This window comes from Rhinopithecus roxellana, chromosome 14 (assembly GCF_007565055.1).
Source record: "Rhinopithecus roxellana isolate Shanxi Qingling chromosome 14, ASM756505v1, whole genome shotgun sequence".
Lineage (NCBI taxonomy): Eukaryota > Metazoa > Chordata > Mammalia > Primates > Cercopithecidae > Rhinopithecus > Rhinopithecus roxellana.
This window is the reverse complement of record NC_044562.1, coordinates 24,661,860-24,683,813: the sequence shown is the minus strand read 5'-3', so window position 1 is coordinate 24,683,813 and position 21,954 is coordinate 24,661,860. Positions and strand designations below refer to the sequence as shown.

Below are 21,954 nucleotides of genomic sequence, written 5' to 3'. Positions count from 1 at the left end.
GGCATATGACCTAAGTCAGTGGGTGTCAAACTTGACAGGAAATCAGAATCACTTGGAGCACTTGTTTAAACAAAAATTGCTGGTCCCTTACTTCAGAGTGTTTAGTTCTGTAGGTCTGGGGTGAGACCTGATGACTTGTTAACAAGTTCCCAGGCAACGCTGATGATCACACTTAAGAATTACTGACCTGAGCTAATGAGATTAAACAATTTTGTTGGAATTTCATATGCACCAATCAGCTGTTGCCTCACATACGCTGTGTGAGAAACTGCTCCAAATCTCAGTTGAAAACTATTTATTTATTTTTTACGCAAGGTAAGATGGGCTGGGCTTGGCTCCAATTTTGCTCCATGTGTCCTTCATCCTCCCTGGGCCAGTAGCTACTCAACTCAAAGCATAGTCCTCTAATGATGAAAGCAAAATGAAAGCAAAGTGTAAAGACCACGTCCCACTGTGTAAACCTAGTTCAGCCAAACTCATGTCACACTGACTAATATTCCATTGGCCAAAGCAAATCGTATGACCAATATTGACATCAAAGGCTCTCATGAAAGTTGAGGGGGCGATAATGAATACTTGCTGAATGATAATCTAATACATCTGGGAAAAAGTGCCTTCTTTCCACTGTTTTGTTCTTTTTGAGACAAAGTCTCACTCTTGTCCCCCAGGCTGAGATCGCAGTGGTGTGATCTCAGCCCCCTGCAACCTCCACCTCCTGGGTTCAAGGTATTCTCTTGCCTTAGCCTCCTGAGTAGCTGGGATTACAGGCGCTTGCCACCACACCCGGCTACTTTTTGTGTTTTGAGTAGAGACAGGGTTTCACCATGTTGGCCAGGCTGGTCTCCAACTCCTGACCTCAGATGATCTGCCCACTTCAGCTTCCAAAAGTGCTGAGATTACAGGCATGAGCCACCACGTCTAGCCTTTCCACTGTTTTTTTAAGCTGGTAAACTGTAGTCTTGGACCGGTTAGTGGTTGACTTTGCAGCTATATAGAAAGAGCCTGCCTCAGAATAAAACCAATAAAAAGAAAATCACAGCTGAGAGCTGAAGAGAGGCAGATTCATGAAGATCCAGCCATGTTGGAAAGCAGGTCTATTACTGCACTTTTTTGTTAGGTAAACCAATACTTTTTGTTTTTCCTAAGCTAGTTCTTGCAACCCAAGGTCCATAGCCATGACCCAGTATTTAGTTTTTTCAGTTTATAGATCATCATCAGCCCTTGAGACAATGAATATTTTAAAAAATATGGTGTTTAAGTTGGTGTATTGAAATTTTATTTGCCAGTTTTTTATAGTATAGTGGTATTACAGAAGTTTGACTCAAAGTTAAATTTACTGTCATCGGATTTGTCTTTAATCAGACTTTTAATACCTTAGAACATTTCACTTGGTCATATCCCAAAAGGATTAGATGAAAATTAAGTATCTTTTTTTTTTTTTTTTTTTTTTTTTTTTTTTTTTTTTTTTTTTTTTTTTTTTTTTTTTTTTTTGGTGACTAGAGTCTCGCTGTGGTGCGATCTTGGTTCACTGCAAGCTCCGCCTCCCAGGTTCATGCCATTCTCCTGCCTCAGCCTCCTGAGTAGCGCCCACTACCACGCCTGGCTAATTTTTTGTATTTTTAGTAGAGAGGGGGTTTCATCGTGTTAGCCAGGATAGTCTTGATCTCCTGACCTCGTGATCTGCCTGCCTCGGCCTCCCAAAGTGCTGGGATTACAGGCATGAGCCACCGCGGCCCGACCTGAAAATTAAGTATCTTTGGTCTATCTGTAGTTTCCAGAAAGGAACTCCATATCCTCAGGGGAGTCCAGGAAGATTGCATTTATTAACAATTATGTAAAGATACTAGTAAGAACACTAGGAGCAACACAGGCTTAAATGAGATGAGTTCTTAAGTTTCCTTTTTTCTCTCCAGAAATAGGCAGTGTAAGACTGGCGTGGCACTCCACCATTATCTTGGACCTGGTATCCTGTCTGCTCTGCCACATGTAACGTGTGTGACTAACAATCTTCGCTGTGGTCCAACATGGCTAGCAGGGCTCAGGCTCATACGTCTGGCAGGAGGAAGGAAGTGAGGAAGAACAAAAAAGGCCTGGGCCAGCTGTCTGGTGCTCTGTCAAGGAGCATTTCTAGAAGTGTCACCTGACACTTCCACTTGTGTGTCATTGATCAGACCTTAGTCACATCGACACAACAAGGTTGGATGAGAAATACAGTCTTTTGTCTCAGCAGTTTCATCCCTTGCATAAAATCATGGTTGTACAGAACAGATATTGGGACGGCAGCTACCCATCTCTGGCATAAATGCCAGTTTCAGAAGTAAGTAAGAATGAAGTATGTCTGATGGAAATAAACATAAAATCAAAGATCAACAGGAGACAAACTAAAATGGCTACCAAAATGAATGTGAACACACCCCAGAAGAGAACTGGAAAACAAAATGTAAGTAGCTACGCATTGAGAATGAAAATCAAAATGGTCAATAGATTTCTAAGAAAAAGGAAGTTGGAGAAAAACATTTTTCTCAAGGTTTACTGCATGCAGTTCTTGGAATAGAGGAAAATGTGATAATTCACTTTATAGAAAGGCATACCATTGAAAGGGAACACACATTTTCTTTTCAAATAAAATCAGTCAAAATGTTTTTCGATGGGCTTTAGCAGACTTGGCTTGAATGAAATATCTTTTAAAACATCTATGTCTAGTATAGTAACTTTAAGTTCATTATCAGCCCTCCAGTGACACATTTACCTTCCAGAGTAGACTTCAAGCTTACTCAGAAGAGATGTTTTCATTGTAAAAAACTTTGGGTTTTGGCATTTAGGGTGAAAAACATCATTATGTGAATTTCCCTAGAGTGAAACAGGTAGGCAACAGCATCTCCTTAACCTCATGTGGAATCAGGGATGCCCTTCGCAGGATTGGGAATTCCATCAGGAAGGGTACCTGATGACATGGTGGGCAATAGCTAAATGGCCAGGGCAGGTGGGTTGCTGTTGACTTGTTGAGGAATCTGGTTTAGGGTCAACCATATGCAGGCATCTGGTGAGTTGCAGAACAGCAGTGGGCAGGCAGAAAGACCTGAGAATAATCTTGTTCTGTCACTTATTATACTGTGATACTGAACCAATTTCTTCACTTCTCTGGACCTCCATTTCCTGAGCCGTGAAACGAGGCTTAGGATACCTATTTACAGTGGAGTTGAGAGGATTAATGAGACCATTTAGGTAAAATTGCTTGGCATGGTATAAATGGTGGGCATTCAAGGAATCCATCCCCTACTTCTACCCTCTACTCTGCCCTTCTCTTTTTTTACCTTTCCTCTCTCTCTCCATTTCTTCTTTCCCCCAATCCCTCAAAATTTCCTGAAGTACCACCAGAGGGCACAACCTAGACCAACCTTGTGTAAAAGTATAATAGATTCCATGTAGCTTATGGAGTCCTCAGAGATGATTCCCAAGTTATCCTGGAGTGTGGTAAAAAGCCTTTTGACTGGAAGTTCTGCCGTTCTTCTGTATAGATTAAGTACATGCAGCACTATATGACATCAATTTATTTACTCCAATTTGTTTAATCTAAAATCTAACAAGTACAATGTAACTGGGTTGGAGCAGTCTGTCGTTTTTCTATTCATTTCTTCTATTTCACACTCATTGTGATGTGCATAAAGTCTTGCTCTCTAGTCAAAATTGTCATACTATCTCTGCGTGTGGATGTGCATGTGTTGGTCCTTGGAATAAACTAGTAAATGAATAGTTTTTATTTTTATTTTTATTTTTTTGAGATGGAGTCTCACTCTGTCACCCAGGCTGGAGTGCAATGCAATTGCACGATCTGGGCTCACTGCAAGCTCTGCCTTCCGGGTCAAGCCATTCTCCTGCCTCAGCCTTCCAAGTAACTGGGACTACTGCCTGGCTAATTTTTGTATTTTTAGTAGAGACAGGGTTTCATCATATTGGCCAGGCTGGTCTCGAACTCCTGACTTCAAATGATCTGCCCACCTCGGCCTCCTAAAGTGCTGGGATCACAGGCGTGAGCCACCGCACCTGGACCAAATGAATATTTTACTTTAGATTTCCTTTCTACGTGCTCCCCCATGTCCTCATTGTCTCCATTTGAATTTTGTCTTATATTTCTTTCACAGTATTACATGTATACATATACATATATCTATTTAGTTATTTCACAGCATTGCTCTGAAAAGCTGTAAATTCCATCTTTGAGCTGTTTTGGGGGTATTAATTACAACAAATGATTGCCAAGAACATTAATCAATCGGTCTCCAATCCCAACATTATTTCATTTATTTTTAAATTTACTCTCCAGATCAAAGGATTCAATCTGAACTTTTAACGCATGTGGCAGGTCAGGATTATACATTTTCTCGTTTTTACATATCTTCTAGGAATTTTAAAATACCACAAAACCTTACATCTTCCCAATTTTTTGCCACTAAGAAAGATCAAGTTGACCTCCTAGCAGATAAGTCAAATCTTAACTTATTTTTGACATCATTGACTTATAAAAGGAAAATGTCTTTACACAAATAACTGTCTCATCCAGCTAGACCCAAGAAAGCATGCCTGTGGAGACTAAAGCAACTCCATCTTGGATGGTAGTTGCCATGTTGACTTCTGATTAGCCCCAGTTCTGGGAATGCCTCTAAGATTTCTATTTTATCTACTGTTCCTTGTATAAGAGCATATGTTTGAAGTAAATTCTGTCCTTAGGTCAAAACAACTTTGACCATAAATTCTGCCCTTAGTGAGAGTCACATGACATTTGTGGCTTTCTTTGAGGGGTTGACTTCAGTTGTCCTACACGTTCCTACCCTATCATATAGAAGCCTTGGGTCTGGGGGATAATGGTGCCAGGATCCACCATCTTGCCTCACCACCACCGGAAACTATGGCTTTTATTTGTAAGTCACTATTAAATGTTCCCTTCTGAGAAACTGGATTTGTCAGCCTCTTTCTTTGGTCTCTTAACTTCCTTGGCCTTTGTGGCTGGGTTTGCATAGATCTGCTTACCACAGAGCAATGCCTTTTTTGTGTTCATTTTCTTTGTCAGCAATTCCAGTTTAATCTTTTATGGACAATCTCAGAGGGCTTATCCAAGGCAAAAGTAGTAACTAGCATCTTTCCTTAGGGACGTTTACAGATAGTGAGTAATGTTTTTGTGCTTTGAACACTTCCCGAGTGCCCACAATGCAGCGTGCACTCTGCTAGTCTCTGAATAGATGTGTTTCCGCCCTAAGAAATCTTGCAGAGAAGAAAACCACCCCAGGTTTTCCAGCTGGCACTAGGTTGTTCATTAGAGACCATGTAAGGAGACAACATGAGTTACCCATTTCCCAGTTTGTGCATTCATTATTATTCACTTATTTGTATTATTCCTTTTTTTTTTTTTTCGAGACAGAGTCTTGCTTTGTTGCCCAGGCTGGAGTGCAGTGGCATGATCTTGGCTCACTGCAACCTCCGTCTCCCTGGTTCAAACGATTCTCCTGCCTCAGCCTCCCGAGTAGCTGGGACTACAGGCGTGTGCCATGATGCCCAGCTAATTTCTGGTATTTTTTAGTAGAGACAGGGTTTCACCACGTTAGCCAGGATGGTCTTGATCTCCTGACCTCATGATCTGCCCGCTTCGGCCTCCCAAAGTGCTGGGATTACAGGTGTGAGCCACTGCACCCGGCCTGTATCATTCTTTTAATAAAGATAATTAGAAAAACAACTTAAAGTCATAACCCTGAACTTCTCACTTGGGCTGTATTTGGTACCATCTTCATAATTCTATCTCAATTATGAGTGATATCGCAAATATTGAGTGCTTACTGTTGTCTGGCTTTGTGCTAAGGACTTTATGTTTTTTATTTCACTTAATCCTCTTAACAACCTGGTGAAACTGTTGCCAAATACCAGGGGTTCAACCAAGGTCCTGTTGCTCACTATACAGAAAGCCAATCCCTGAGCCAATGAGTATTGCCAGGGAAGAAAGTCTTTTTAATGCAGTTGACAGCTGGTAGATGGGGGGTAAGTTTCAAATTGGTCTCCCCAACTGACTAAAATTAGGTGTTTATATAGTGGGGATGGAATGTAACTATGTATGAGAAAACAGGAATTAGGGAGAGGGAAGGAAGAGGATTGGTCAGTAGGAAGCAGGTGGTCAGTTAGGGAATTATGACGGATGAGGGGTCTGGCATCTCATTGCCTGAGTGTTTCAGTTCTGGTAAGTTTCAGTTCCTTGATACTGTGTTTTCTGAGAAGGGGGCTCAGAGAAGACAGCTGTAATTTTCAGCTTTAAGACCAAAAGAATCAATTTTTATATTTACTGAAAAAGCCCATTAGTTCTATAGAAAAATTGGGCCAATTTCAAAATTTGTGTAATTATTATTACCATTTTACACATAATGAAACTGAAGCTCACTGAGGAGACTTACTTAGGGCCACACAGGCAATTAGCAATGGAGCTGGAGTCCTCGATCTGTACAGCCCTGCTCCACAACCAGAGTGGTGCTCCACACTGCTATGTCATTCTGATTTAGAATGTTCCACCTTCAACAGTATGAATAGGGAAACCAAAAAGAGTCACTAGTCAGTAGAAATTGCTCAAGGAACTCTAACCTTGATTTCTTTTCGATTCATTTATTCATTCATTCACTTATGTGTTCAGAAAGTGTCGATTGAAATCTTCTCTGTGCTAGGCACTCCATTAGGCCTCTGATAGACACAAACAAGACACGATCTTTGCCTCTCACAAGTTACTTGCTTGGATTCAATTATTTCTTTTCTGTCTCCTTCATGGATTTCTCTTTTCATTACTCTTGTGCCATATAACATCTTAGCTGTGTGAGACCAGGAGAAGGTGTTTGTCACCTACCCTGGGCAGTAGCAAGTCTTCCAGATCTGATATTAATTGTGTATTCAAATGTCAAGGTATCATAGTATACAAGATATCAGTGGGCTATTCTGACAAGGAAAATACTATTTGCTAATTTTACAAAAGAGCATATGCTAACATTTAGACCTCAGAGGGAATGTCATCTGATATGGTGAACAGTAAACCCAAGAAATTGTGAATTCCATTCAAAAGGTGAAACTGCTTAGAGGATAAAGTAAGGTTCTTGCCCAAGATGAGCATTGCACTCAAGGCCATTTCTAGGGTGGGATGATTATCTGTGATTCTTAGCCATGGATTATTTCTGTGCCCTCCGGAAGATGCAACTGAATTGTAGCTCTGTGTCCAAAATTGGTTCCTTCTGGTGGGTTCTTGGTCTCGCTGACTTCAAGAATGAAGCTGCAGACACTCATGGTTAGTGTTACAGTTCTTAAACATGGTGTGTCCAGAGTTTGTTCTTTCAGATGTTCAGATGTGTCTGGAGTTTCTTTCTTCTGGTGGGCTCGTGGTCTTGTTGACTTCAGGAATGAAGCTGCAGACTTTTGCAGTGAGTGTTATACCTCTTAAAGGTGGTGCCTCCGGAGTTGTTCGTTCCTCCCAGTGGGTTCATGGTCTTGCTGACTTCAGGAGTGAAGCTGCAGACCTTCACGGTGAGTGTTACAGCTCATAAAGGTAGTGCGGACCCAAAGAGTGAGCAGCAGCAAGATTTATTGCAAAGAGTGAAAGAACAAAGCTTCCACAGCGTGGAAGGGGATCGGAGTGGGTTGCCACTGCTGGCTGGGGTGGCCAGCTTTTATTCTCTTATTTGGCCCCATCCACATCCTGCTGATTGGTCCATTTTACAGAGCACTGATTGGCCCATTTTTATGGAGTGCTGATTGGTGCGTTTATAAACCTTTAGCTAGACACATAGTACTGATTGGTGCATTTTTACGGAGTGCTGATTGGTGCATTTACAAACCTTTAGCTAGACACAAAGAGTGCTGATTGGTGTGTTTACAACCCTTTAGCTAAACAGAAAAGTTCTCCAAGTCCCCACTCGACCCAGGAAGTCCAGCTGTCTTCACCTCTCAGCTACACAGTCCTCCATGGGCTCTGCATTTTTACCAAAGTATTTATCAGTTTGAGTAGAGGAGGAAAGCTGCCCTTGAGGAGAGTGGAAAAATCCGTGGTAACTCAAAGCCATGTTGAAACCTATTATTCAAATTTAAGGCATCCTGTTGTTATTTTATTGACAATTTGATTTGAAAATCTAACTTTTAATGCTGTACATATGAATAAGGCCAAATAAGGTATAAAATAATGTTGCCATGTTATCCACCAGAAACAAACAGATGCCTCAACACGTGGGAGCTTCTGTAAATGGGAAACTTCAGATCCTCCAGGGCCAGTGACTTGCCACGGAGTCAGAGAATTGTTGGCTGACTTTGTTGGGCTAGAATTCATTTGTGTTTCGTGCATTTTTTAAAACATCCCTTTTGTTCTTGCCAAATGTATGATGTTAGGAAATCCCCATTACTGGGGTGTGGTACCTACCCATCCCCTCTTGGGATTCTGACTCACTCCAAGCAGGAGCAATAGTGAGATAGGAAAGGAAAATGGGCAAAAGAATTAGACTCTATTAGCACAGTTATATTCCCAAGTTATGCTATAGAAGCCAGTGAACACTGGTTTGGAAAGAGCTGTTATTTTTTCATTCTGAACTTTTCCCAGTGGTCTCTATAAATAACATAACGTGTGAACCTAGGTCCCTTGAGGAAAAGAATAATGATTGTTTTCCATCATTATCTGCAACTCTTGGGCTTAAAGTCCTAATGAAAACAGTTTCTTTCTGGTGAGGACTTCTATTTTCAGCTCTTCTAAATGTTAAAGGCAAAGTAAGGGAGTCATATACTCCATAAATTCTTTAACTCAGGAAGACTCAATTCAATAAACCTAAGGGAGTTAATGTCTTTTAGCTCAGCTATTCAGAAGAAGAAAGACACGCAAATTTGAAACCATTCAGTAGAATGTGATCGGCCTATTTGACTGCAGGATTGTAAAGGAGTGTTTTTAAAGGGAGGCAGTGAAAACCCTATTCCCTGGACTTGGGGGTTGCTGCTTGGAAATGTTTCCATAGAAACACCCAGAGCCTTTTGGGCTAAATTTTCAGTTCATGTTACTCTTGTTAAAATGTAAAAATTTATCATTTTTTGGATTTAAATTATTATGCAACTTTGTTATTCTTACTTCTGTAAAAAATCACTCATCTAAAGGGAAAAGTCACATTGCAGAAGACAGGTTCCTTAAAATCCAAGGGAACTCACTAATCTCCGTGCAAGTGTTATTAAACAAACTTTCTCAGTCCGTGGGCCACACTGTTTAATAAAAAATCCTGCAAGTACCACTGTCCTATTTATAACAACACCAACACCAACAACAACACCTTACCCACCATAGTTGTAGTAGTTACAGTTGCACTACTTTTGATAACATGCAAGAAACATTGGCAGGGCTCACACCTTGTAATCCCAGCACTTTGGGAGGCCAAGGTGGGTGGATCACAAGGTCAGGAGATTGAGACTATCCTGGCTAACACTGTGACACCCTGTCTCTACTAAAAGTACAGAAAATTAGCTGGGTGTGGTGGCATGTGCCTGTAGTCCCAGCTACTCAGAAGGCTGAGGCAGGAGAATAACTTGAACCCAGGAGGTGGAGGTTACAGTGAACCGAGATCGTGCCACCGCACTCCAGCCTGGGTGACAGAGAGAGATTCTGTCTCAAAAAACAAACAAACAAACAAAAAAGCAAAGTCATCAGCCTAAAAAATAAATACCCTTTATGAATTAGAAATATATCCAAGAAACAATGTAGCTATAGTTAGTATATTAATATTGGCCAGGCCTGGTGACTCACACCTGTAATTCCAGTGCTTTGGGAGGCCAAGGCAGGTGGATCACCTGAGGTCAGGAGTTCAAGACCAGCCTGGCCAAGATGGTAAAACCCCTATCTCTACTAAAAACACAAAAATTAGCTGGGCATGGTGGCTTACACCTGTAGTCCCAACTACTCAGGAGGCTGAGGCAGGAGAATTGCTTGAACCTGGGAGGTGGAGGCTGCAGTGAGCCAAGATTGTGCCATTGCACTCCAGCCTGGAGTGAGACTGTCTCAAACAAAAAAAGAAAAAAAGAAAAAAAAGAAGAAAATTGCAAGCAGATTCCTCTGGAGAATCCTTCATGTTAGTGTTATTTAAAGCTATTCTTTTTAAACTTCACTGAATTATTCAGGCTCAATCACCATTACCTTCTCCCATCAAATTAATCTTCTCATATATCCCATCCCCCACCACATGCAGCCTGTTACAAGAATAACAAGACAAGGGAGTTTAGAACTTTTATGGGATTTTTTTTTTGACTGACATTCCTCATCTCACAATTTACCTGGAACATTATAATCACCCATATTCTGAGCCCAAACGTGTTTATTTGCCCCTTATTCATAGCAGATCCTCTTGTTTGCCCATAGGTTAATCAACTCTTTTTAAATTTTAAAAATTGATACATAATATTTATATATATTTATGGGGTGCATGTGTTATTTTGTTACATGCTGATATGATTTGGTTGTGTTCCCACCAAATCCCATCTTGAATTGTAACTTCCACAAATCCCGTATGTCATGGGAGGAACCCAGTGAGAGATGTTTGAATGGCGGGGGGTGGGGGGGGGGGTCTTTCGTGTGCTGTTCTTGCGATAGTGAATGAGTCTCATGAGTTCTGATGGTTTTAAAAATGTGAGTTTCCCTGCGCATGCTCTCTCTTCTCTTGTCTGCCGCCATGTGAGATGTGCCTTTCACCTTCTGCTGTGATTGTGAGGCCTCCCCAGCCATGTCAAACTGTGAGTCCAATAAACATCTTTCTTTTGTAAATTGTCCAGTCTCAGGTATGTTTTTATCAGGAGCATGAAAAGGGACTAATACAGTATATTGGTACCAGTAGAGTGGGGCACTGCTAAAAAGATATCTGAACATGTGAAATCAGCTTTGGAACTGGGTAACAGGCAGAGGTTGGAACAATTTGAAGGGCTCAGAAGAAGATAGGAAAATGTGGGAAAGTTTAGAACTTCCTAGAGACTTGTTGAATGGCTTTGACAAAAATGCTGATAGTGATATGAACAATAAGGTCCAGCCTGAGGTAGTCTCAGATGGAGATGGGGAACTTGTTGGGAACTGGAGCAAAGGTGACTCTTGTTATATTTTACCAAGGAGACTGGTGGCATTTTGCTCTTACCTTAAAGATTTGTAGAACTTTGAACTTGAGAGAGATGATTTAGGATATCTGGCAGAAGAACTTTCTTAGTTGCACAGCATTCAAGAGGTGACTTGGGTGCTGTTAAAGGCATTCAGTTTTAAAAGGGAAACAGAGCATAAAAGTTTGGAAAATTTGCAGCTTGACAATGTAATAGAAAAGAAAATCCCATTTTCTGAGGAGAAATTTGAGCCAGTTGCAGAAATTTGCATAAGTAATGAGGAGCTGAACATTGTCACCAAGACGATGGGGAAAATGTCTCCAGGCCATGTCATTGGTCTTCACGGTAGCCCCTCCTATCACAGGCCCAGAGGCCTAGGAGGATCAATGGTTTTGTGGGCCAGGCCCAGGGTCCATGTGGTGTGTGCAGTCTAGACTTGGTGCTGTGCATCCCAGCTGCTCCAGGCATGGCTAAAAGGGGCCAAGTTACAGCTCAGGCCATGGCTTCAGAGGGTGCAAACCTCAAGTCTTGACAGCTTCCATGTGATGTTGAGCCTGCCAGTGCACCAAAGTCAAGAACTGAGGTTTGGGAACCTCTGCCTAGATTTCAGAGGATGTATGGAAATGCCTGGATGTCTAGGCAGAAGTTTGGCCCTGGTGGTGGCAGCTGGGAGCAGTAGTGGCTGTGGTCAGGAAAGCCTGACCTCAAGGTGCATGGAAATACGTGGTAGTTCCTCTGCTCAGTGGGGAATTGCAGGGGTGGTGCTTGCTCCCAGTGGCTCTTGCCAGCTTGCTGTTAGTTGTAGCAGCAGCTGCAGGTGGGGGATGTCAGTGGGGCCAAAGGGGTATAGAGATATAGGGTCTGTTGGGACCTAAAGAAGAATGCCGTCTGGTGAGGGCTGGGTTTCCAGAATGGTGCTGTGCTGTAACTGCTTAGAACTATGGATGTGTGGGACCCAGTGTGAGCTCCCTCTCTGGATCAATGCTATTGAGCAATCTCCAAGCACCTCCTATGTTAGCCTGAGGGCCCATGACTGTCAAGCAGCTCTCCTGTGGCTATGATTGCAGAAGTCTGTGGTGAGAACGTGGACCACTGGGGGTCTCTTACTTACTGTTTGCCCACATTAGGGAGCTTCTCCAGGTTTCTAGATGCTCTGGGAGAGCAGGCTGCCTCACTTGCTTCTCCTTTGCCTTCCATGTTTGCTGTCACTTCTCTGCGGAATTCTGCTGTTCTATCTTAAATTACGTATTCAAAGTGTGATTATCTACTCACTATTTTGGTTCTTCTTTGTGAAGGAGGTGAGTACCAGATGCTTCTAGTTATCTTGAAGCCCCTCCCAGATTGGCCTTTAAAACCCAGATTAATTTTTGTCATGCTCCATCTCAGGCAGATGACCTCCTGGTTAGAATGGGGCTGTGTTCTTTAAGTAGTCCCTGGATCTTCTAGTGAAGGCTCAGGACATGGCTGAGTGGATGTGCGGAGGACTGGCTCTCAGATGCCAGCTTTTGTCATTCCTTACACTTGTCTCCATCTGCTTAAAAAAATCGTGATCCTACATAAACTTTCTTACATTTTAAAACTTCTTTTATTAGTTTTACTCACACGCAGCTCTCTCAGTAGCTCTCAGACCTTGAATGTTGTCTGAGCATCAGGTCTCATTGATGTCAGTTGCTTTGTAATGATGTAAGAAGATGGAATGAGTAGCTTGGATTGCTCATTGGAACTTGTCAATTCAGGACTATTATATGACATATATATGCCACTCTACAAAGTACCCATATGTCCTCCTGCCTTTTTTTCTAACAACTCTTTCAGTAGCTATTATTTTCCCCTTAGAGATGAGATTTAAAGAGTTTAAGTGATTGGCCCAAGGACATAGTGATTTGAGCCTTGAGACCATTATCAGGTATGGTTCTTCATAACTTACTATGCCACCTAGATTTAAATGAATATGTTTAGAACTGGCTTTAGGCCTAGATACAGGAGATGATTGCTCATGCAGTGAGATGGTGAAGAGGGGGTATGGGTGGAGAAGAACTTCACTGGTAGAATATCTGAAAACCTAATATCACCCAAATCAGAAATTCATCCTCTTGGGTTAAAGATTATCCTTTGAAGGTATTAATTTATCTCAGGAAACCATAGCTCTTTTCCCCGTAATCAGCCATTTGCATTCTAGTTTGAGCTGAATTAGTGTTAGTCTTGAGTAGGGTTCACAGGAGTGGCAAAGACACAGAAAATGGGCCACCATTCCTAACGCCAGTGCCCTGTACCTCATAAGATGCTCAAACTTCCTGGAGCGGAGGTAGCCTCACATGCTTCTTCTCAACCCCGTATTCAAGGAAACAAGTTCCTTTTGATTGGAGTTGACACTTGAATTGGAGTCCCTTTGGAAACAAAAAAGGCATGGAGTGAGAAGGGGAGGAGGCTCTGTTTAACCAAGGCGGGCCTGGGTGTAGGCTGAGAAAGGACTGTGACAAGGTAATGGTAGGTAGCAGGTGACCGGAGAGGACAAGAATCTAACAGAGCTTGGAGCAAAGAGGACTCGGGAAACTTTCAAATAAAAAGATCATGTTGTTAACAATTTTGCCTAAGTTTGCTCCTGCAGATAAACATATCCAGTATCAAATACTTCAGTGGCAAAACCCTGAGAACTGAAAAGAAGCCAAAATCCAGTAAACTCTGATATTTTCAAAAATAGTCCCTTATAAAAGAGATTGAAGGACACTCATTCCTACGATGAAGTCTGGGCCCCAATCCATCTTCCTCCACTCCCCATTCCCTGCCCTAGCATTTTCTCTGGAACGACTCCATCCAACAGAACGTTGAGAATTTGACTCCAAAACACTGAAGGGCAGGTCAATAGGTTAAACTGCCAAGATTACAAAGATTAAGACACAATCCGCTTCAGGGAAGCCATGACAGGATTGGAAGTAAACAAAGACAATGACATGATAACGGATGACATAACTGAAGAGAAGAGGGAGATGGGTGATGTAGGCAACACCTGCCAGTCATGGGCAGAAGATGGAAAATCTAGGCAAGCTAGGAACACAAGCAAAGCCTCAGGAGAACCTCCTGACTTAACCCACTCCCAAAAAGACAGGCTCTGAGGTGGAGATTTACATGCAAGACATTTACAAAGCAATTCCCAGTGCTTCTTGGGAATTTGCTTAGAGGGAGGAGTTGAACTGTGAAGCAGTTGCAAGAGGCCTATTAGGAGGAGCTGGGGAACCAGGATGACCTTTAGAGCCGGGGCAATGAGCGCCTTTGTGCTTCTCATCCTCAACCAGTCATTGAAGTGAGCTTCCGCTGGGCTGGTGATGTGACCTGGAGCAAGAGGGACTCAGTTGAGAGCCACTGGGAGTCCACAGAGCTGGGGAAATGGGGATCTCAGTTCTGAACGAAGATCTAGGTATGATTTCGCTGCATCCACTGTACATATGAATTAAGCTGGCTCCTGATGTGTATGGGTTAGATTTCTGCTGGGAGAAAAGGGAGGAAAGGACAGGAATGGTATTTTTTTTTTTTGCGGGGGGGGGCGGGGAGATGGAGTCTTGCTCTGTTGCGCAGGCTGGAGTACAATGGTGTGATCTTGGCTCACTGCAAGCTCCACCTCCTGGGTTTAGGACATTCTCCTGCCTCAGCCTCCCGAGTAGCTGGGACTACAGGTGCCCGCCACCACCACGCCTGGCTGATTTTTTGTAATTTTAGTAGAGACGGGGTTTCACTGTATTAGCCAGGATGGTCTCGATCTCCTGACCTCATGAATCACCCACCTTGGCCTCCCAAAGTGCTGAGATTACAGGTGTGAGCCACCACTCCCGGCCTATTTTTTTTTTCTTAAGTGAGCAGAACATTGCAGCTCTAGTGAAGGTTGCGCATAGGCAAGTAGACGGGATATGAAATTAGGAGGAAGGCAAGGGGCTCTCTGCAGAGAATCTTGAAGGCCAGTCATGCCTACACTTCATCATTTTCTCAACAAAATATATTAACATACAACATTTAATATATGGTATATAGTTTTTCACTGCTCTAAGTGTAGGGGTGGAGGATATGGGGGCCACTTGTAATATGAGCAAATGATAACTTTGATTTAGTATCATTTTGTCACGTTTGTTCTCAAATGTTTCTTATTTCCTAACTGCTCATGGGAGTACTGAAATCCTATAATATATATATTTTTGGCTTTCTGGGGTTTGACTAATATAAGATGATAAATCATCCGCCTGCAAATATGGTGGACCCCTTCTGCAGAGAGACCAGCATTCAGGATTGTAAAAGCCAGGCCTTCCCAGCGATGTTCTCTCCATCTCCCTGTGACTACATCCCCCAGAAAGCTGTCATTAGGAAGGAAACATGGTGATTGGACCATTTGTATTGGTTTCTAAGTGAGTGTTCACACAGGACTAGGGATGTACTATATGAGGTTTGGATAATGGACACTCATTTGTAAGGTAATTGTCACCAAAAATAGGGGATTATGTTCATTTTTAATAGTCTGGGCATTTTGCACTTTGAAATGAGAATGAAAAGAGAAGTAGCTACTGAGCGGGATGATGAATGAATGAGGGGACAGAGCCAGGGCTGACATCCCAAGTATTAGATCCACGTATTCTGTGTTGGATCCTTTCCAGGGTAAATTATAGGGGAAAATGCCATTTGTCTTATTTTCATCCTTTCCATCTGTAGAACTGGAAGAGTTACTACCATTTTTTATTGGGCTTATTTTGAGGAATATTAATTTAACTTTATACAAAGATGAAAAAGAATGTAAAATAAGAATTTGGTTTCTTGGCAATTCAAAATCAGGTCACTGTTTTACAAGGCTTTATCATCTGTACAGTAATTTTTTTAGGGGTAGCTAATTAGCGGAGGACCCAGTGGATTTTTTATACCCAGTATGTCTAAGAATCATGTGGGCCTGGGTACTGGACTCCACTCCTGGGGTTCTATTTCAGAAGTTCTTATGGCACAGAGAAGTATGCATCTTAACAGGTGTTTTGTCTGATTCTGAAGCAAGTGGTCTTCTGTCCATGAGTGATTACTACGGTGAGATAGATAATAATAGTTTGTTTGAACTGGGGTCTAGACATGCCTATGGGATCTAGGCAGGAAATATAAATAAGAGGGGCTGCCTGGTATAAGTCGATTAGGGCTTGGTGTATATTGCTGCAAGCCAGAAAACACATGTAAGTGGGGCAACAGTGTCTCAATTTTAACTTATTGTTGTGATGGGGGAGTGCGATTCCAATACTGCTAAATGGCCTGAGCACTCAACAGATACCAGGGAGCTGGAAATCTATACAAAGTCTCCTAATATTTAAAAATTGACACCTAATTGAAATAAAATTAAGACTACATGTTTGGCAGATAAAGCATGCATATTGGATTCCATCGCTAAGCAGCCAGTCTGCTGTGTCTGCTCTAGAGAAGGGAAGAAATAAAAGGTGTTGGGATTGTGCAGGGTGAGTTTCAATGCTGTTAAGGCAGAGTGGTCTTAGGTGATTCTCTTTAGAGCAGTTGTATTTAAAATTCTTGTTCTATGAACAGTGTCAGGGGCAAAACAGTGATGTCCTCAAAGATACTGTGGTTTGTGATGGAAAAATTAGAATATTTGGCACCTGACACAGGCACAAAGATCTATTATCTTCAATTACTTCTTTGGAGGTTTTTTGGAAAGATTTATTTTCAGATTTGGAGGCAACCCATTGCCAACTATGTCCTGGGGGCATGGGAGATGGGTAGATTGGCATAGGCGAGAGGACTTGAGCCTACAGGTGGGAATTAGGTGGGAGATGATAGCGGAGGCAGAGTCCTCCTGGGTGCCTGGAATAGTGATGTCTAAGGTGGCCTAAAGCTACATACAGGGAAATTAAAAGACCTGAGATGCTGACCCAGACAGTCAGGAACCAAGAGAACTGGAGCCAGAATTAAGCTGGGAATAATGCTTTGGGCCAGAGCTCATCACAGGGCAATCTTTTCTAAATAAAGAAGTGAGATCTATTTAAGAAAAGAATAGTTAAATGTGTCTTGAGGCTGGGCGCGGTGGCTCATGCCTGTAATCCCAGCACTTTGGGAGGCCGAGGCGGGCAGATCACGAGGTCAGGAGATTGAGACCATCCTGGCCAATAATGTGAAACCCCATCTCTACTAAAAGTACAAAAATTAGCCAGGCATGGTGGCGCATGCCTGTAATCCCAGCTACTCGGGAGGCTGAGGCAGGAGAATCGCTTGAATCTGGGAGGTAGAGGCTGCAGTTAGCCGAGATCGTGCCATCACACTCCAGCCTGGGCAACAGAGCAAGACTCTGTCTCAAAAAAATAAAATAAAATAAAATAAAATAAAATAAAATAAAATAAAATAAAATAAAATAAAATAAAAAGTGTCTTGAGGAATCAGAGTTTTCACCCAAAGTATCTTTCTATCTCTTCTGTGTACTCAACATTTAAATATGTATTCCAACCTCTCACCTCTCTCCTCACCATCAAGTACTGACATGGCCAATGGACTTGCATAGCAGAAAGATGAACTCAGCTAAAGTCTCCTTCTTTGAGTCTGGGGCTTTGGAATGACTGCTGAAGGTGAATATGAAATTAGATTCTCTAGCTTGCCTTCTGCACACCTAGAAGCAGCTCAGTTCAGGTCCATGGCAGGCAGTATTCGCTAGGGAAGGGAAGTGGGCCAGAAGGTGGAAAATGTCAGTGGTTCCCAAACCTGGGTCAGCACCTGTCAGTCATAGCTCTGATAAGCTTATGACACGGCGGTAACAAACAATCTTGAATTGTAACACAGCAAAATGGTATTTTTCACTCAAGACTATATGACCAACAGGGTTAGCAGAGAGAGAGAGAGAGAGAGAGAGAGAGAGAGAGAGTGTGTGTGTGTGTGTGTGTGTGTGTGTGTGTGTGTGTGTATCTTGCTCACTGTGGTTAATTGGGTATCGAGGCTGACACAGTATGTCAAAGGTAAGTAAATCACGGCTTCAAGTACATCAGTAAGTACATCAGGGGAAGGGACTGGGAAGAACTGCTTACTGGCTTTGAAGCCTCTGCCTGAAAGTAACACGTTACTTCTGCCTACATTTCAATGGTGATAGCAAGTCACATGATCATGCTTGCCTTCAAAAGAGGCAGGAGAGTGCAATCCTACCACAAGGTTAGAGCAGAGAAATGGAACATCTGTGACCCCTCTGAGAACCTCCACAAACCTTAAGATTTGGATTCGTTATATTTTCTCCAAGTCATTCTAAGTCTCTCCTATGTTTGGAAACCTCTGATCTACCCATTTCATCTTTGGAGGAACTTCTGAGCTGAGATGTGAGTCCTTTCTTGGCTTCTTGGCAAGGCATCCTAAGCATTGAGTATAGATTTGCATTCAGTAGATATCCAAAGAACCATTTTTCTCAGGAACGCACCCAGTCTTCAAGAGGAAACCAAATGCAAAGTAACTGTATTTTTTATTTCTATGAACAATAAAATACTTTCATAATTTCACATCCCATTGCTTTTAAGAGCACATATATTACAAATAAAGAAACTCCACAAACTTTAAAGATTAGTATTTATCAACACTTTTGTACACATACACAAATATTTTAATATAATGGTATCTGAAATGTTATTCATATATTTTTAGTACTGTCATAGTATTAACTAAAAAGGATCTTTTAAATTTGGTAAAAACCGTATATTTTACAATCTTTTATTTACATCTGAAATATGCTTAAATGTTACAAAAACATTCACTTTAACCTTTAAAATATGTGTACTAGGACTGGGGTACTGACCATACAATAACTGACAGCAAACTTAGGGTTTGCATTTGAGCTACACATTCACTGGAATTTCATGGCAAATATTCAACTTGGCTTGATCAACACTGCTCAAAGAAAAAAAAAATTATACAAAATGTGCAAATTCAGAGATTGGCAAAATTCTGAAGCTTAGCGAGGTAAACAAAAATATTAACACCATGAAAACTTCAAATAAATTAAACCTATCTTCCCCGAGATCAGCTGCAAATTCAGAAAGTTCTCTTAGAGGCGGGTCTGATGCTGCAGAGCCCTCAGACTTCAGCACTAGATGAGATGGAGACCGTGGGTAGGGCGGGAGTTGCTTTGCTAATTACTCGAGTGCAGGTTTGGTCCACTCCGCGCTTTGACGGGTCGTCCCTGCCCGTAATCTTAAAACAGGAAAAAACAACACAACGAAATAAAATAATGCAGAGGTTAATGTTAATATCCCAAACACAAAATTAAAACGCAGAATACAGGTTTTTATTCCCCACAGGGTAATTTATGCAAATTATGAAAAGACATATCAAAGTAGATCTAAAGAATTTTTCCCCAAGATGGTGTGCTGGCTTTAACTTTTGGTGAAAGTTAAAATAGTTTTACCATCATCTTCCGCTATCTGACATAAATTTATAAATGTTGGATGAAACTTACAAAATATATGAGTAATTCCAGGATTTTATTCTATTCTAAAAGGTTATAATTTATATTGTCAGCATGTACCAAATTAGAAACCTCATTTAAATGTTTGCATAAAAGGAAATACAGTAAATAAAAGTCTTGACCTGATTTTAATTTTGAAAATAATGTTAGTGTGCCTAAAAAATACTTTTTCAGATTGATTCAAATAATGACGTGTAAGCACAATAACAGCAGAAACTCCAGACACTTTTAAAATATATCTTTGTACAGAAGAGATTTCTGTACAAAGAATTGTGAAGATTTTTCCACTAACTTCACACATTGTCCCACTGTGCCATGACCTTCATCTCTATTCTTCCAAGATAAAATCGCTACTTCTGTTCCCCAAAGAGCACTCAGCTGAGAGCATCCTATACTACCAATAAATTCTCCTTATGATCAATATCACAAAGCTCTGAATAAATAATCTGACTGATGGTGTGTTCAAAGAGTAGACTCCAGGTGCAGTATACCTATGCTTGGCATCACACCAGATTGGGTCTGTTCCTTTCTCTGTATTTTACATTGGATACCCATCGTCACAGTTGACTTCAGTATGCTGTTGTTCTTACTGAATGTTGAATCAGACTCCAAATGGGCATCTTATACTGATGCTTAATCTGAATGCTTTATATGCATTCCTTTGGCTTCAAAGAAGCCTTTTATGTTTTTTTGCTATTTATTATAAACAGTATGGAATTTTGGCACCTATAAAAGCAATTATTGCCATGCACGGTGGCTCACGCTTGTAATCCCAGCACTTTGGGAGGCCGGGGCGGGTGGATCACGAGGTCAGCAGATTGTGTCCATCCTGGCTGACACGGTGAAACCCTGTCTCTACTAAAAATACCAAAAAATTAGCCGGGCGAGGTGGCGGGCGCCTGTAGTCCCAGCTACTCGGGAGGCTGAGGCAGGAGAATGGTGTGAACCCGGGAGGCGGAGCTTGCAGTGAGCCGAGATCGCGCCACTGCACTCCAGCCTGGGCGATTGAGCAAGACTCCATCCCAAAAAAAAAAAAAAGGAATCATTGCCTGCTGGTCAGTGACAACTCAAACTACTTTATCTCAACATCTCCATTTTACACAGTAGCATCCACTTTATTTTGTCTTGTCTCTTTCCTTATACTGAAGGTTCCTTCATTAACTAGATGTATTCAAAATACTCCCCAAGCTAATACTTTTCTAGATACTTTTCGAGTGAATTGCATATGTAGCTGAAACAGCAGAAGGAGGAACATAACTACATTTTTTAGTTTTAATCATGGGGCCTTTACCCATTCCTGCATGTAAGCTGGGATCATTTTGGAGGACTGATACAATCTGAAAAAACAGCAATCATGTAGTTTTTTTTTTTTAGACGGAGTCTGGCTTTGTCACCCAGGTTGGAGTGCAGTGGCATGATCTCAGCTCACTGCACCCTCCGCCTCCAGGATTCAAGCGATTATCCTACCTCAGCCTCCCAAATAGCTGGAATTACAGGCGCCTGCCACTACACCCAGCTAATTTTTATATTTTTAGTAGAGACAGGGTTTCACCATGTTGGCCAGGCTGGTCTCAAACTCCTGACCTCAGGCAATCTGCCCATCTCAGCCTCCCAAAGTGCTGGGATTACAGGTGTGAGCCACTGCGCCCGGCCTCACGTAGATTTTAAAACTATGGGATTAAAGAAGTACATAAACAACTGACTATGTTTTGTTAAAGATTTATAGGAGCATCATGACCTGACCAACGACAAAGAAGTTTCCAATCTCCTCAGACCCTTGCTGGTGCCCAGATAGATATCTGTGGTCATCAGATACTTCTTGATTTCAACCACTTTCTTTTCTCCCTGCCCTTAACTTAAAAAGCGCCTAAAATATGTACTGAGTTAAGATGGCACGTTAGGAACGCTGGATCACCATCTTCATGTTTGCTGGCTCTTTGAATAAACCTGCTTGTCCTCCCATCAACTCTCACTTCTAGCATTCGGCTTTTGAGCAGAGAGCAGCCAAATCTGGGTTTGCTTACACATAATTAATTCTATTTTTCTATTTCTTTTTTATATTTTGATGTCTAGCTGTCCATTCTAATTGTTTCTTTTTTCTTTTTCTTCTTCTTCTTTTTTTTTTAAGACGGAGTTTTGCTCTTGTTACTCAGGCTGGAGTGCAATAGTATGATCTCGGTTCACTGCAACCTCTGCCTCCTGAGTTCAAGTGATTTTCCTGCCTCAGCCTCCTGAGTAACTGGGATTACAGGCATGTGCCACCACACTCGGCTAATTTTTTTTTTTTTTTTTTTTTGTATTTTTAGTAGTGATGGGGTTTCACCTTGTTGGTCAGGCTGGTCTCGCACTCCTGACCTCAGGTGATCCAACCACCTCGG

At 41.8% G+C, this 21,954-nt stretch overlaps 1 protein-coding gene and 1 long non-coding RNA gene across 8 annotated transcripts in view; one reads left to right on the top strand and one right to left on the bottom strand.

Moving 5' to 3' along the window:
• The window catches only part of LOC115893188, a 346,813-nt gene that overhangs the window by 165,610 nt on the left and 159,249 nt on the right, over positions 1-21,954 (top strand). For all 4 annotated transcript variants that reach the window (XR_004053132.1, XR_004053130.1, XR_004053131.1 and 1 more), the window contains exon 3: positions 1,914-2,440. This is a non-coding gene — a long non-coding RNA (uncharacterized LOC115893188). The remainder of the gene's footprint in view (positions 1-1,913; positions 2,441-21,954) is intronic.
• Positions 18,559-21,954, bottom strand: part of DOCK10 (dedicator of cytokinesis 10) — a 280,307-nt gene continuing 276,911 nt past the window's right edge. For all 4 annotated transcript variants that reach the window (XM_030916199.1, XM_030916197.1, XM_030916198.1 and 1 more), the window contains exon 56: positions 18,559-19,302. In XM_030916199.1, the coding sequence (XP_030772059.1) occupies positions 19,186-19,302 (117 nt within the window). In that variant the 3' untranslated portion in view covers positions 18,559-19,185. The remainder of the gene's footprint in view (positions 19,303-21,954) is intronic.